Source organism: Cygnus olor, chromosome 2 (assembly GCF_009769625.2).
Source record: "Cygnus olor isolate bCygOlo1 chromosome 2, bCygOlo1.pri.v2, whole genome shotgun sequence".
In the NCBI taxonomy this organism is placed as follows: Eukaryota; Metazoa; Chordata; class Aves; order Anseriformes; family Anatidae; genus Cygnus; species Cygnus olor.
In genome coordinates this window covers 3,326,517-3,343,661 of record NC_049170.1, presented here as the reverse complement: position 1 = coordinate 3,343,661, position 17,145 = coordinate 3,326,517, and the positions used below count along the sequence as shown (strand labels likewise).

The following is a 17,145-nucleotide window of genomic DNA, read 5'->3' as shown; positions in this document are numbered from 1 at the left end:
TAATAAGTTAGTAAAACTAACTAACTAATAAGTTAGTTAGTTTCTATAAAAACTAATTTAATGTCAAAGTAATTTTTCCAGCAATTGGTTTACAATCTTCCAGCCAGCCTATAATAAATAAGCTCTTGTCTGAACAATTACAAGTGAACTGCAACTCAAAACAAACACATAAAATCTATAAAATCACAAACAGTTCTTGCCCAGGGAGCTTGTAGTGTCTGTGTTATTTGTCATATAATTTATGATTCATGCTGATATTTTTAATAGTGGCCAAAAACTGCATTGCCAGAATATTAAAAATATATTTACAATATTAGATGGAATAGTTGAACCTAATTTTACTTCCACTTTCAAGGAATTTCTTCTGCCGCTAGGTGAAACTGCAAATCCCACGATAATTAAAGAGAATGTTGTGCAAATATTGATGGTAATATCTGACCTAGAGTTTTATTCTTTGTTTGCAGAGCTCTGTCTCATTTATGCGTGTATAAATTTGGAATCATTTCCAACAGAGTCAGGGAAGTTACTACAGAATTAGGTGGGTTTAAAAATAATCCATTTGGAAATACGAGTTTACAGTCTATCTGCTATGTCAAGGATAAAATTATTTTGAAATGTTCAGATGTGAATGTGAATAGAATATAACTTCTTTACCTACCTATTTAACAATTTTCAAGCATTTTAAAACATCATTTTTTCAATTACGAAATACATCACTCAGTGATAGAAGATGAATTGAGAGCTCAAACAACTTACTGTGCCCAAACTGGAAATTTCCAATGAATATGTAAATCCTTAAACTGATATTGTGGAATTTTTATGTAATGTAACTTTTAGAAAAAGTCATCAAATAATATCATGAGATGAATCCATAAGCAACAAGAGAATCGGTTCTGATGTAAACAGGAAATGAATTAATTTGATTGTACACCTAAACACAGGTGTTTAAGCAATTATTATAACAGCAACCCTATTTAGATAATAATTAAATACATATTTAACAATGTCTGTAAGAAAAATTCCCTTGTAACATTTACTTTATTACTGTGTGTTCTGGAAGTCCTCCCATATGACATTGATTGCAATACTTCTATCTGCAGCAGATGCTAAGGAATTCAGTATTTCGAGGGTCAGCAGGCCTGGGCATGAGGAAACTGTAAATGGCCTGTAGTAAATAGGTCCTGATGAGCTGCAGTTTAGTGCATAAAACATCTATTTTATACGTGCTATATCCAAGGTGTGAAGGAGGATTTAAGCAATTCTTTATGAAGGATAGAACCACATGAAAGTAGGATGAGAGAACTTGGGATTCTTTTTCCAAGAGGAAAATATTCTGCATCCATTTTAGCACCGGATTTATCATTTCAACTTGTTTGATAGCAGTTTAGGAAAACAGCTTTGCAAAGCAGGAGACCCTGATAAGCAGGTTAAAAGCTGTAAGCATTAGGATCAGCCAGTGCTTCTACAAGACTAGACTCCTCTTTGGTTAATACATTAAATCAGTGACTTATGAGATGAAACATTTAGGCTAAGTCTGAATGAATGTCAGCTTTTGCTGCTCTGAAATGGATGAAAGGTGGTTTCCAATGTGGCCTTCATTACACACTTTAAGTTCTACTTCCTTCACTCACAGAAGCATAAACCTATTTTTCCTGCTGGCATAAACCAGGGGAATGCTGCTCTGCATTCACCCCTCTTCTGCTACATTTCAGAGATAAGCCCACAAGAGAGGATGCACAAAACTGACATGAACTGCTACAGCTAATCTCAAAATGAGCAATTCATGGACACAAAATAATTTCCTAAACTGTGTGAATGAAATGCAAGTGTTTTTCTCTCAATGTAAAGGGAAAAATGTTTTAGTCCCACAGCAACAGAAAATGCTGTAAAGACAGACTGTGCTCGCTTGCATTTTGCACTGAATACCCCATGGCTGGCACAAAAATGAGATTAACTGACACTGACAACAAATTAAAAATAACAAGATTAATATCTCACCCCAACTAGGGAGCTTTAAAACGTTCAGGGGAGCAAACTCATATGCCCTATTTCTTCCAGAAAAGGGTAACACTAGGAGATCTAATGCTCTTCTGCATTTAAAGCAATCTCACATTTGAGAGCCTCAGAATACTTAGCATTACCTCATAAGAGGGGTATTACCAAAAGCCTAGTACAAAGCAACTAAATAACCTGCCCACAGCTCTGCATGTGAACTAACACAAAACTACAAAGAAATTTCTGTTACCTGTGCTAGATTTTGGGTATTTTTTCTTAAAGGTTTTGCTTATATCCATTTGACTACCTGATCCCTTCTCCTTCTGCTGACTGTCTCACTATACATCCTGGATCTGCCCACCCATATGAAAAAATCCAACTCTTTTCAGAATCTGGGCTTTGTTTTTCTTGAAAAACAAAGAAAAAAAAAGAACAAGTTAGTGAACCTGAGATGAGTGGATTGCAGTAGTAAGGTGTTAAAAAGGGATGCCAGAGCACATCAGCCCATGTCAGGTCAGATCTGCTGTATGTAGGTTAAGCAGCGAGGCGGGTGGCCACAAAGCAGACAGTCAGCTTGAAGTCAGAGAGACAGATCTTCCAACTACATGTTTTTAAAGTGTCTAAAATTCTCCCAAAATCCACAGAAAGAGGATTTTTAAAGCAACTCTCCGTTGACTTCAGTGAAACAACCAGGTGTAACTGAAGGCAGAAGTCCACCTTTCAGGCCTGAAGCCTAAATTGCAACTGTTTGCAAGGGGACCCTTAGTTCAGTGGTTTCCATCCTTCTTGAATTTGATCCTTCCAATGGATCTGCAAATTCTCATACCATGATTTTAAACCTAATGACAAGAAGTTTGTTTTTAAGACCCCCTAATGTGGGTCTGTGGATCATCACTGACTGCAGGCCAGGGCCCTTAAACCACTGTACTAATGGTATCCCAACTTGTAACAGTAGGTTTGGCTCAGTATAATAAACAGTACAGAAAAGGCAGGAGAATAACAACTAAAATAATTGCAATTAAAGGCTCTTGGGTGCCTCAGGAGGCTCTGGTAATAGACATTTCACAGAACGAACAAAAAATCAGGTAGAATGTAGACCCACCGTGCAGGTGAGGTAGGAAACAGACACGGTTATCTATTTTCTAATGTAATAATACCACACAGCAGTAATGTAGTCCTCTTGGTGAAGTTAGAAATAATCCCATTTTCACAACTAGGAAGGATTGTAAGGATGGAAAGTGAAAGCCGTCATGAGATCCATCCATCCTCCTGTTCTTTGCCAGATGAGCTTGATTTTTCAATAGGTAGATCAAAGATGGTTATTGATTTCCAGGAAAGCAATGAATTCCCTCCTCGTTCAAGTGCATTGTGCTAAATTCACCCCTGATACAATTCTGCTCAGAACAGTAATAATGCTCCATGGATGAGCCTGCTTTTTGCTCCAGTTGGTGTGGGGCAGCTCTTGCTGTTTCTCCATGGAGGTGACTCAGGGAACTATCTCCTTCCCTATTACCAAGCTCAGGCAATTGCACATAATGGACCAAAAACAATCTCATGATAATATTTCTGGAGCTTGCAGGCAAGCTCCAATTATATTTCTTCAACCAAACCCATAAAATCTGTTTGTTTATGACTGTGGGAATGACACATTACATGACTAATTCAGGGCTGAACACACACGTTTGTAACCCCATGAGCTGAACAATGCTTCACAACACTTGTGAAGAGTTTTTACTTGTTTTACAACTCTTGTTTGTTTTTATATCTTCTCCCTTGGCACAATGGAACTTCATGAAGATATGCCACCCTAACAGTAATTTATTTCTGTTCCTCTACATGCTGCATATAAATTATTTTTCCCTCTTTATGCCTCAGCAAGGACAAAGCATTAAAGTACTTCAAGGTTTATGCTACTGAAACAATTCTAGTGTAACTATAGTAATACCATTTTCCCTGCAATGTTGTTGAATGATTTGATGGTACTCTGGTTAAGGACCACAAGGAAAGCAAGCATAAAACCAAAACAAGTGAGTACATAGATCTGGATACTACTCTTAATGGCCTAGTGTGGCTGAATCCTCATAGTGTAGCAATACATTATCAGCCCCTACAGAGGGCTGACCGCAAGGTCCATCCAGACCAGGCTCCTGTCTCAGACAGGACCAGCAGAAACCTGGGGAAAATTATAAGAAAATAGGAGAGTGGAGTGCCATTTTCCCAAACTGGTCAATTTGCTGCTCAGAAGCTTCTTCATTCAGGTCTTTGCATTTGATGGCTCTCACTTGGATGTTGATAACACTTATCCCACGTCAAAAGCACATTTGAACCTCTGTTATTATAATGAGTTAATGTGAAAACACTGACAATGAGGAAAGAAGGTTCTACAGTTGTTGGCAAACCTTTGGTTTTTGTTGGCCATGTCTCCTCTAACTGCATCTGAAACAGCTCTCTGACACCAATGCTTGCTGGCATGGAATGGCCTATGCCTATCCTAGTCCTCTCTCTCGCCCTCCAAAACAGTAAACCATCTACTATGTATTATAAATTGTACCTTGGCTGTATTATCTCCTGAACTACTGCTGGGAGCTCTTCTAAAGAGACAGCACGGTTGGCCCATGTCAAGACAGCCAAGGACATGTAAGAAAAACCAATTTCAGATGCTGGGAAATGTGCCATACTCAGATATAGCCACTGATCTAAACTCATTCACGATAGGTTTACAATAAATGTGCCTGACATACTGTTTGTGGGAATTCCTTTAGTACATAGGTAACTACAAGAAGTCACTTCCTAAATGTGTTAAGAAATAGATGCATTACTGGATAGGTGTAAGATCAGCCCATATCACCCTACTTATACAGATAAAAGATACAGGGGAAAAAAAAAAAAAAAGATTCTATGACTGTGTGATGTTTAATACCTGAACAGTCCTAGCTAACAGGAGAACTAAATTGTTTGTGACATACTGCTGTCAGTTTTGCTTTCTTAATCATTCCAGAAGCTTTTCAGTACTATTTCAAGAAACAATCACAATACATCTGCAGCTTTACTTACTGGCCCCTGTTTTTTTCTCAGCAATATATAACTCATGTTCTGCCAGGCTGACATATGTTTTCAAGTACTGCAACAGGAATAGAAACATTTTTATTGCGCTAACAGTGGTGTGACATACCCTTCATTTACTCCTCCTTTTTCATATAATGCATTTATGAACATTATATGATGAAGTTGATTTGCCAGATATGGAAATCAACAGATGGTGATGGGTATAGAGCTGAGCCGCAGTATACCCATGCACATCTTTATAGACATACACAGACATGTACACCAATAATCAACATGGATAAGATTGCAAATATATTTGAACCTCGATGAGATTGTTTTGGAGTAATTCACTGGCATACTTACAGAGCTGGACAAGGATCATACCTTCTATGGTAATGGCTTGGTCTCCTCTCCTCTCCTGAGTCAGGGCTGCAGCAGTGTGATGGTAAAGTTCTGCTCCACTTTTTGCTGACCCTAATCTGTTCACCAGCTGAAGAGAATTATGCAGTACTGAATAAAATGCAGGGTGTTTTTATAATATAAAATCTTTCTATACTGTGTTACAAATGCATCACAATTACATGACAACAGAAAGAGATGAATTTGTGACCCCAGACCTAAGCTACAGTTTCAATGAACACATGCTGCTCAGTGAGTTCATTATGTTTTACCACAAATGACTCACACAGACAAGCTATGGCCAAACAGCTAGCTTAGTTGCTTGTCGTTTGATCTGTGACTTGGTCCTAATATGACTCTGTCTTTATCAAGAGACATGAATTCCTGTCATATGCCATTTAAGTGGTAGTTAAGCAGTTGCTGTTTTCTGTTTATCTTCCATTAATCCACTCAATCTTACTCAACCAAGTGAATACTGGATCTTGGAATCTTAGCTAAATGGCAAATGCAAGGTAATGCGATTTTGCTAAAATTCTAACAGAAAACTTTAAATTATATAGATCACATTAAAAATTATGTGGAATAACTGTGAGGTTGCTGTGAGCTGAGCTGTGTACAATTTTATTGCTGAGTCCTGAGAGTTTATTACTCTTTTATTACAGTGAATGCACAGACTATGATAAATTTTTAGAGAATGTTTTACAGCACATTTGTTCTAATTTTGTTAGATACTTCCCATATATGCTTAGTAAATAAGCAGGAATGTCAGTGCTTTCCAATTCTATTTAAACTTTACCTCTTACTCTTGGATTTGTAGTGGCATGAATATGTTCTAATTTAAAGATGGACCAGAAACAAAACATCATGTCAGAACAATCCTAGACTTTACAAGATATAGCTCTAGAGATCTGGATTTAAGCTCTAGAATAAGCTCACCCTATTATTACTTGAACAACCAAACTGTCAGATCAGAATATTCTGAAGCTTCACAATTCAGATCTAGTTAGGGAGAACCTGACTTGTATAAACTTTTTTGATATGGCATGCAGCAACAATTGCTCAGCCACTAATCTCATGCAGTGGATCTCAGTAAAATGAATTCTACAATCTATATCATGTCAGACAGCCGATCTCTCACTCTGAACTTACTTCACATTCATAGTGTCCCATATCTTCATTGGAAGTGTTCTTGACCACCAGGACTAGAATGCCACTCCGTGGTTCACTGAACGTCTGGTATTTACTTGTGTCCTTCAACAGTACACCATCTTTGTACCATCTGTATGTGAAAAACATTGAATATAAGCCAGGAAAAATAGGCAAGTTCCCAGCTCACTGATCCATCTATCAGATCAGGGGGCAAACAGCTCAGAAGATAACCATTAGACAAAAGCTTGTTTCCTAAAAGACAGGTCTACAGGTAGGTAGATCACACATGGATACTGAACTGCACAAGTTTCTGAGATCCTTCTCAAGACATCTCATCAGCCAATGTAGGGAAAAGAACTTCTAATCATGAGAAGCTATCCTGAGCTTTCTATCTGAACACCCCAGACGGGTTGCTTAATTTAAGTGTAGTGTAGGGAGGATAAAGGAATGATAAAAGGGCATTAGATCTTATATAAAGTATTAAGTATTTCTTTTCAGATTCTAGAGAGAAAAAAAAATATTGAGAAGCTCAGGAAAGGTGGGATCAGGAAGAACCAGCATTGGGATGGCAATGAGGTGGAAAACACAGAGAAGAAAGGGTCATAACCTGGAAAAAAAAAAAGCAAAGAGACTCTTCTGGCCATGCAAAATGGGAAAATAGAATTTGTCCCAAAGCTATGTGAAGAACTGACCTGACTTGAGGCCTCGGTGCTCCTTCAATAGTACAGGTAAACTGAGCATCTTCACCCTCAACAAAATAAGCATTTCTAACCTTGTTCACAAACCGTGGTGGCACTGCAAGGTAAGGATAAATGTAGTTAACAGCTGGAAATACGATAACTCCCTAACAGATACAAAGGATGTATCCCTGACAACATGACTCTCATGATTTCTGCACACAAAACACTAAAAGACCCATTTTTTTTTTTTTTTACATGAGAACAATTCACTACTACTGTATCATCAGAGAAAAAGTATTATCCATTACATGCTATACAGAACTTCTGGAATGCCTTAATGTTCCTGTTTGTGGCATTACATAGAAGACCTCTTTGAAACAATGCATCTGTGCAGGTCTTTACCTTGAACAAGGATCTTTCCTAAGGTACTGGCATTTCCAGCAGGACTGGAAGCAAAGCACATGTACTGTCCTGAGTCAACACCTGTTAGGTTGTCCAAGATCAATGTACAGGAACCATCGGGATCTTCTATTATAATGTGATGGGGATCCACCTCCACTGGCCTTCCATCTTAAAGATAAAGGGAAAAAAGTCTCTGTAAATTGTTTGGTATGTTTAATTACGTTTTCTCCATGGGAATTTCATTCAGCACTTCCACTTCAGAGGACCAAGAGCTGTGTTTGCTCTTTCAGCACCTGATAGTAGTAGTTGAAGAATGAGGTCTTCATCTTCCTCCATCTGTCTACAAAACAACTGGTAGGTAAATCGCTGTTTGGGCATGTTGTTCATCATTAATCCTCATTTAAAAATGAAATTCTCCCACAGTATGTGTGGTGTAGTTATAGCTCTTATTTGCTAGCCAGAGGACCACTTCCAAAGTAACTGTAAGCATGCAGAACAAATCTTTTAAAAAATATTAAGTTATACCAAAGTTGTTTCCTCTGCAATATAGCAATGCTGGGGAAAAAGAGTGTGTCCACAGAGCTGCCTGTGCCATGATACAGAAATGCCTGAGCTAGTACAAACAAGTTGTTCATTTCCTAGAAATTGTTTCACTGCAACAAGATGTAGCTTCACACAGACTAAAAGACAAACTTGAAAAGCAGGGTATATTAACTCTCAGGAAGATCTGTATTACCTGCATCTGGGTTGTTTAGTATCTAACAGTAAGGCTAGAATTGGGTATCTCTAGGTGATTAGCTTTTATATTACTCACTGACAGCTTAACACAGAGCAATGTACACAGAAAAGAAGGCTGGAGTATGCATTCTGTGACTTGCTTCTCATACCTTTGTACCAGCTGACAGACGGCTTGGGAGCTCCTGTAACTTTGCAAGCCAGCTTGACTGTCTCTCCCAGCTCAGCTGTACAGTCTGCCAGTTCTTCCTCAAAGTCTGGAGGTACTGAAACATCAGAATAAGCATGTTAGTCCCAGGGAGGATAGAATGTCTGTAGGACGGCTGCTACAAGGTAAGATAACAGGCATAATTTCTGCAGTTCTGTGAGGTTCAGATGGAAAGCTGAATAAGAAATTTTAGCAGCTAGTGACTTTCAAGGCAAAATGCTGTCCTTGCTTATTTGAGAATAAACTGAGTCTGACAAATGTCCATTGTTGGCAATAAAGATGAACAATAAAAAATTGTGAATTTGCTGCTGATATGGAAGTATTTTAGACCATGATTTTAATAAGCACATCCATTATTCAGACACCACACTGCTGCAACAGGTAAAACAATTCCCCCAATTAAAATACACCCTTGAAATTAAAACTAGTATTCTGTTGGTCTCCATATAGCAAATCTATGCTTTATTAAGATACTTTTATTTTGACTTATTCCTACCACACAAAACTATATAGTTTGTTCTGATAGTCTTTTTCATTAGAACACCTCACTAAAAGCACAACAATAAATGGCCAGGACTTGTTTTCAATGTATATACATGGAAAACAACTATGTTCTGGCATTTTAAGATGACAAATTTCCTTATGCTGTAAAGCGCACCATTTTTGACTTATAGCTGGACAATAAATATCTAATGTCCCTGCTGACAAATTTTGTGGATTGGAAATTGGTAGAATATTAAATGAGAGTGAGGACAAAACGACTTGAATGACAAGATAAAAATCCAAAGCAAATCTACATGACCAGGTACAACAATGTAAGCCAGAAGTCTAGAGTGGAGGATTCGATACCCAGGAAAGTCACAGGTGGCTTTATACTGATATCAGCAAGGTTCTGGTCTAAATCTTGAGATTCTTTCTAGAAGTTTCAATAATGTTTGTCTGTCCTCCAGAGATGCACATTTTCTGGGCTATTGTAATGGAAAACGACATTCTCTGTTTATTGACAAGGACATCCAAATATGAAGACAGGGAACTGAGCAACCACCTCAGCCTCTGACTCTGACCCTCCATCAGAGGGAACCCACATAACAGGTATCAGTTGAAATGGCCAGGGACCATGTGGGAGCTCTGTCACATAAATGTAATCACTTTGATGGTGTACAGTCTTGGTTCTCTTGATGACAAATGGAGAGAGTCATAAACCATGGTCCCATCCTGATAACAGTGCCTACCCCAGTTCAGGCAAAAGACCTAACACAACTATAATCATTTCAGTTAAAGCTTATTGCTTGCAGTCATGTGAGTTGTTACTTAGAGCAGTGATGTGACCGTGGGAAACCTCTAACCCTAATTCAGTTCAAGAGCTGGCATGTGACCCTGGATGATTTCTATCTGTCCCGACAACAAAATCTTCCTGAATCAGGGAGTCACCCCAAAGCAAGCAGTAGGAGGTCTGGGCTATCCTGGGCCATACTCACTCCAGATAGGCTGGCTGATTCGCTGCTGTATGCCACAGATCTCCTTCACCCAGGAGTTCTTGATGTTCACTGTACGCGCCTGAAGGAGGTACTTGCGGACTGAATCTTCCCGTTCGTGCCAGATCTCAAACGCACGGTCATCCCCTTCCACGATGTCGTTCACATCGATGTTGTTCAGCTGCATTACAGAAGGAACACAAGAAAGTCAACACAAATTCTTTGTTCTTCTACCTAGGGTTGAATTTCAGCCAGAACATTCCCCAAATCTGAAATCCCACAGTATAGCACAGTTCAGATCTGGACCTAGCCCTTGTGAAACAGAACCGTCTTCAATAAAGGTTTTAAATGAAAGCAACTACTAACCATCAGCATGTCTCCTGTTGCCAGTGTGTACCCTCTTCCACGGGTATTAGTTATGTCATTCCCATTAAAGCATATTAGATGCTCTAACAGTAAAATGGGAAACAAAGATAATTTACACTGCTTTTAAAGATTTGTCAGACTGTATGCAATGTGGCTTTGGTTGAACAGCAGTCAGGGCCACTTTGCAACCCTTTCCCTTGTATACCTGGCTTTTGGATACCAAACAAACATTCTCCTGTGAGTAATTATTACATTTCAGAAAAATAACATCCAGCATTAAAGCGTATCCCTAGATGGGATACAGAACTGCCCTATGGTGCAGTGCTGTTGGGCTGACAACAACACCTGGGAATAGCAAAATTAGGGACTACATGAAAAGAAATTAAAGAGCAGGCACTCTCTAGACAAAATATCCTTTTCTTGGAAAATAAATTTTGTCTGTAAATATCCATGAGAACAGAGATAAGGACTTTCAGAAGGCCCCAGCTGCATTTAGTCAACAAATCCACATGCCTTTTTGTTTTCTTGTTTGTCTTTTACTGGAGTTCAGTATCTAATGCTCTTTCTGTGACTTCTTGCAGTCATCTGAGCCCTGAATCTCTGAAGATGAGACAGACAAATGTCTTGAACTTTTCATTTCTAAACAGGAATTGCTTTTAGAAAAGGTTGCAAGCAGTGAAGAGAACCACTGGGATTGTGCCATTTGACAAAAAAACACATTTTCTCCAATTTAATTCCACCGCAACAGACTGCCAAAACCAAAGACCAAATTCTAGCAAGTACTCTAGAGAACGCCCAAACTAAAATCAATATCACACACTTTTGCAGTTAACTCAGTGAGATAACAATGAAGTATAAACACTTGTATGTGTAAATCTCATTGATGCACAGTAAAAATCTACCCATGCTTCTGGTGGCTTCGGGCATATTTCTAACAGGACTCACAGAGAGACTTTTGGGACAGACAGATTTTACTTGTGCTTCAAAGGCTTTCAGAAACAAAGGAAGAGCTCAAAAGAATTTGTGAAATATCCTGGTTTTAGATGATCAGAAGCTGGACATAAATGTGAAGTTCTCAACGACAGAGAAATGCTGTAGGTGAGGATGTAGTGATCAGACCTTCATGATGTTCTTGAAGATGTAGCTGTAGGTGTCCGTCTTTGTGTCTCGTTTTGGTTTGCAGATCACAATGTAATTCTTGAACAGGAAGACATGCCTTTTGTGTCCTTTCCATGCCATTCTAGCTCCTGGAGCTCCTTCCCACACAATGAAGTGGCCCTGATAGGAAAAATAAGAAAGAGCACATAGTGGTAACTCTGCAATAATTACTATGGTGATATCTCACCATCATTTTTCAGCAACGAGATAACAAATGTTTACTGTTGTATCCACATCTTATGCACTGTTGTTTTATTACAGCATAGCAGATTGCTTCTAATGCTGATGGCAATGAATCAGACTGACACAGTGGTTGTCATTACATTGTCCTTCAAGTGATGCTATGTGTGTGTTGGATTTACATGACAAGGGCTTGGTAGCAGGGGGGCTGCAGGTGTGGCTTCTGTGAGCAGAGCCGAGCAACTGTCCCATGTCAGAGCAGAGCCAGCTCCAGATGGATCCAAAAGGGACCCACCACTGGCCAGAGCCAAGTCAGAAGTTCGCCTGCGGCCTGTGGAGAGGCCCCTGGTGGAGCAGGCTGTCCCCCTGCAGCCCATGGGTCCCACATGGAGCAGATCTCCATGCTGCAGCCCGTGGAGGAGCCCCCGGTGGAGCAGGTGGATGTGGCCTGGAGGAGGCTGCGGCCCATGGAGGGCCCCCACAGGAGCAGGCCCCGGGCCGGAGCTGCAGCCCATGGAGAGGAGCCCACGCAGGAGCAGGGGGTCTGGGGGGAGCTGCCGCCCGTGGGGGACCCGTGCTGGAGCAGTTTGCTCCTCAGGGATGGACCCTGTGGTACGGAGCCGTGTGGGAGCAATTCTTGAAGAGCTGCTGCCTGTGGGCAGCCCCCGCAGGCTCAGTTTGGGAAGGACGGCACCCCGTCGGAGGGACCCCATGTGGAGCAGGGTCCGTATCTCAACCCTTGAGCCCTTTCCATCGTATTTTCTCCCCCTTTTCCTTTGAGAAGGGCGAGTGAGAGAGCAGCTATGGTGGTGTTCAGCTGCCCAGCAGGGTAAGACCACCACTATGTGTTGTTAGATACACTTCACCAGTACTAACGCTGATAGAGAATTATATCCTGTGTGTTATGAGGGTGCTTTATATGCTTATTTGATCTCCTTCACCAGAGAAAGATACTCATTTTATGTATCTTCACTAGCAGCTCAGTTAGTGGTTCCCTCTAGCATTAGGGAGAAGCAAGCACACTTGGGCTGTGATTCACTGGACTCTTTTTATTGAATGACTAAATGTGAACAGCTGGATTCCACCAGATGGCCTCACAATTGCTGTAATTTTGCCTTACAACCCTGCTCAGTAGAACACTGATTCCCATGCAAGAGAGGGGATACAACGAGACAGAGTAAGTGACTTGCCCAGCATAATACAGACTGAGAAATTTCAGTTACCTGTCGGATAGGTTCACCAAGGCTTTCCAAAGTCCCTGGGTAGTTCTCAATGAGTGAGACATGAAGGTTGTTTTCTGCTCTTCGGGTGAGTGCTGACACAATGGCATAAGCCTGCTCCAGCAAAGTACAATTTTGGCTATTTCTTGCTTTGTTTCGGATTAATTCCTGTAGATGAATGATGCAAATGTTACTGTGTGGTCAGAATAAAAAAAGTGCATTTCCTTCAAAAAAATAAGTTTCCCAAATATCTGTTCCAGCTCTTTCATCTGAGCAACATTTATCCTATTCTTTCACATTGCACTGCTTAGCTACCAAAGTCTTTGCTTTCCAACCCGTTCTGCAGCCTCACTGACTAACCAGTCTGGCTTTTCCTTTTATCAACTGTAATTAAACAAAGATGAAGTTGCAGCAAATACCGGACATGCTTCAGTGATGGAAAACAAAACAATAAACAATAAAAAAACAAACACCAAAGCAATCATAAATGTATCCATTGTGTTTTTCTTGTGCTTATCCTGACAAAACCATGAGGCAAGCAATTCATGGGACAATGCTAAACTAAGAGTAGATATTAGATATAAATACGAAAGGATGGAAAAAGTATAAAAGGGCAGTTATCTTTTTGCTCTCACGTTTGTTCATGTGTTTCTCTTTTATCACGGAAGGCATGGGAAGCACACATGCTTACTGTCTGTTCCAAGAACATCCTTAAAATCTTGATGTCTGTGTGCTGGCAGGTGTTCAAAATTAGAAAGTTAATTTGACCCTTCTTCAAACTATCCACACTGCTTACTCACTTCTATAAGGCTAAAATAAATAATTTTTTGGCCAGACAAGTTTCTTTCTGGATACTGTTGTGCTACTTCCCATGAAAAATACTACAGAAAAATGTTGTTTTGAAGCTTTTTCCTGAGGTCTTGGCTAGAACCTAAGATAGCAGGACAGATGAAAACTTGAAAGCTGAAATATTTCAGGATGGTAGAATAGGGAAGTGGGGAAAAGCTTTTCAGAAACAGAAATTTCATCGTACTACAATGTCAATACAAAACACAATGAGGTAAACTGGTAATTTGATGTCTTGAACATTGGAAATTGCTTATATTTATAACAAAACTGTTGCTCAGCGCAATGCAAATTCTCACTTATCATGGATATATACATACATTTATCCACATATATACATATATATGTATATATGCATCTACTTAAATTTAATTCAGATAAAGCTTGCTGAACATTATGGTGTTGGAGACAGTGAACCTCCATCTGGATTTACAATTACAAAACTATTCAGGGAGCACCATCACCGGTAATGTTTACTGCCTTAACTTACTCAATCAGTTTTTGACAGTAGTTACATCAGGATGAAGCCAAGAAACATGAAATAAAAATGCTTTTTCCCCCACGGGTTGCACAAAGCAGAATATAAGCCTATCAGAAATAAGCATATAATAAAGTCTCTTCACCTTGATAATAGTCTGATACTGCTGGATCCTGTTTATGGGTTTTTCCAGATAGTGCTGCAGTGGGGGGATAAGTGGATGTGACGGATCTTCATTAGTTAAAATTTCATCTGTATATCTCTGAAAAAAAGTACATAGAAAAAAAAGAGAAAATATTGTTATAAACAGCAATAGAAAGGATTACTCCCTTAAAAATGCTCATATGGTACCCTTTCGTAGACCTAACTCACTAAGCCAAAATTGGATAGCTCTACCACTCTGATATGTAAATATGTTCACATATCCATTGTGTCTACCAGGGAGAGCTAGCGAGTGAGTGCAAAGTATCATATGTAGCCATGGTTTCACTCCAAAATATTTAATAATTCTTTTCAGGATCACAGTTGTAATTAATAACTACATTTCATGACGCAGTGGGTTATAGAATGCACATTCAGCAGGTACTTTGGTTACTGTTTACCTTGTAGAAATCCTGGACAGCTTTGCTTACAACAATCGACTCAGCCTGTACCCGCCCCACCAGGTACTGGATGTACTTATCAAATTCTGCCTCATGTTTAATAAAGCACATGGCCACGTCATCATCAGTGTCACATTTCTGTAGGCCTCGGAGGAAGACACTGTGAAGCAAACAAAAAAAGACACCTGAGGAGAAGGTGATGGATTGAGGCTAGAACTCAGCCCCAGCAGCCAGACCTTTAGATCAGGCACAATCTCAGATTAACACAATTAAGTTATCTTAAAAGTAAGCTGGACGCATGGAGTCTTGAAGCATTGAGGGTATCTTGGAGTCCCAGCCCCGTGCTCTGACTTAAGCTATGCCATCATCTCTCATCCCAAAAGGTTTATTAGTTTCCTTGCACCTTGGCACTGCCTATGCTCCACATCCTTCACAGTAACCATAGCTACTCTATCTCTGACATCATGTGAGCCACTCTTTGGTCTCAAATGATGGCTCATGAGAATGCCTACCTGGAATGGAAGTGAGCAATGTCATCAATATTTCTGAAGATGGTGGATTTCTGACTGGCAACAGCTCCTGGGACATTGGGACAGACCTCAGTGTACTTAAGGTGATGAGTCTGGAGGAACTGTAGATCCTGAATATAATCCTCTTCTGAGATCAATAGTTCTTGAATAAGAACACTGAAGGGAAGACAAACAGGCAAAAGAAAGAGCAATCATCACAATTATGCTCAACATGTTAAAGACTTTTAGCCTCTAATGAAGAGATACTTTATCAGAGTAATAGACTCCCTGGAGTGTGTTGACTAGATCCTCTCTGACCGTAAAGGGAACTTGGACAACCTCACTCATGGTGTGACAACTACCTCTACCTTACAGATATCCACTGTTAGGGCAGATGAAACAGACATGAGTGATGAAAGGATTTATGTAAAGTAGACAGCAGCAATTTCATTGCCACATTATGTTACCAAGAAAGCAAATATCTCTGTGACTGCACATTTAGTAGAGTGCTGCTCTACAGGAGAGTAACACAAGGTTGTAGCTGGTCTTCTGAGGGAGCTTTCACTGTTTTTAGACATCATCCTCACATATAGGCACCCTAAAGGACAGGAAGTACCAAATTTTAAGGTGTTTTGTTTGTTTGTTTTGTGAAATAACCACCAGCATTCCATCACTAAATCCTCCTATCCTCCTTCAAGTCACCCAATGTGATTGCCTGGATTTCCTCTTGGCTGAAAATGGCAAAATCAATCAAACTTCAAACATTGTAAGTCTTAGAAAGGGTAGGTGTCAGACCTCAGAGGAACAAAAAAGGCAACTCTGGCAGAAGGTACCTCAATGCCAATATTCACGTTAGTTCAAAAACCAGCAAGACTCAAAGTTGCAAAAAACAAATGGCAAGACCTTACCTTAGCTTCCTTTTATATTCATCCTCAGAAACAAATTCTCCAGGAAACTCGGGAACTTCTGTTGATCCCCACTCTGGTGACAACTGAAATAGAAGAATAAAGAAATATATTATCTTAAGTTAACAGTCCTTTTGTCAGCACACACTGAGAAATAACCCTCGTGTGTTCACAGTCACTTTCAATAATTTCTAAAGCAGCAGTGTGAAATTTCTTTCTTGCTGGAAGATGATTAGGTCTTTCAAACCCAGGCACACCTGCACACACAAAGAATAATGCCTAATCATAGCATGCAAAAAGCCCGATCATTTTACAGACCTCTCAATGACTTCCTCACTAATTACTTCATGCAAAAACAATGTCTATAGATGGCAACAAACCCACGTAATTTTACATAAAAATAAACACAGTATGATCAGTCACCTTTAATTTCTTGTCCAGATAAGCTGGAGATACCCAACCCTGTCGAGAGGGGCTGGATTTTGTGGGTTTAGTCCTGACCAGCACTTCAGAGGATGAGCTGAATCAAGGACTTCCACATATTGGCCTTCCTTCAAAGTGATGGTCTCCCTGTCAGGTGCAGCAGGCACATAGTCAGCTGTGACCCATGTTAGACATCAAAGAATCTGGATGGATTGAAATGACAGTTATTTCGAGCTCTGAAAAGTGAATACAGTAACACCAGCAGAACATAAGTGCTCATCTATGTCTAATGTTTTATTTCCCAGCTCCTTCATGGCAAAGAGAATCGCTGTTTGCTTTTTGAAAGTGGGACATAGTTTCAAGGAGGCTT

The 17,145-nt window shown here is 39.8% G+C and overlaps 1 protein-coding gene across 1 annotated transcript in view; it reads right to left on the bottom strand.

Annotated features, from left to right (window-relative positions):
- OBSCN (obscurin, cytoskeletal calmodulin and titin-interacting RhoGEF) overlaps nucleotides 1-17,145 on the bottom strand; it is a 180,612-nt gene that overhangs the window by 36,746 nt on the left and 126,721 nt on the right. The window contains 14 exon segments of the mRNA XM_040550191.1: nucleotides 5,425-5,530; nucleotides 6,589-6,718; nucleotides 7,281-7,383; nucleotides 7,671-7,838; nucleotides 8,558-8,671; nucleotides 10,092-10,269; nucleotides 11,574-11,732; nucleotides 13,016-13,180; nucleotides 14,482-14,598; nucleotides 14,939-15,098; nucleotides 15,451-15,624; nucleotides 16,356-16,438; nucleotides 16,776-16,858; nucleotides 16,861-16,978. Of these exon segments, the coding sequence (XP_040406125.1) occupies nucleotides 5,425-5,530; nucleotides 6,589-6,718; nucleotides 7,281-7,383; nucleotides 7,671-7,838; nucleotides 8,558-8,671; nucleotides 10,092-10,269; nucleotides 11,574-11,732; nucleotides 13,016-13,180; nucleotides 14,482-14,598; nucleotides 14,939-15,098; nucleotides 15,451-15,624; nucleotides 16,356-16,438; nucleotides 16,776-16,858; nucleotides 16,861-16,978 (1,858 nt within the window).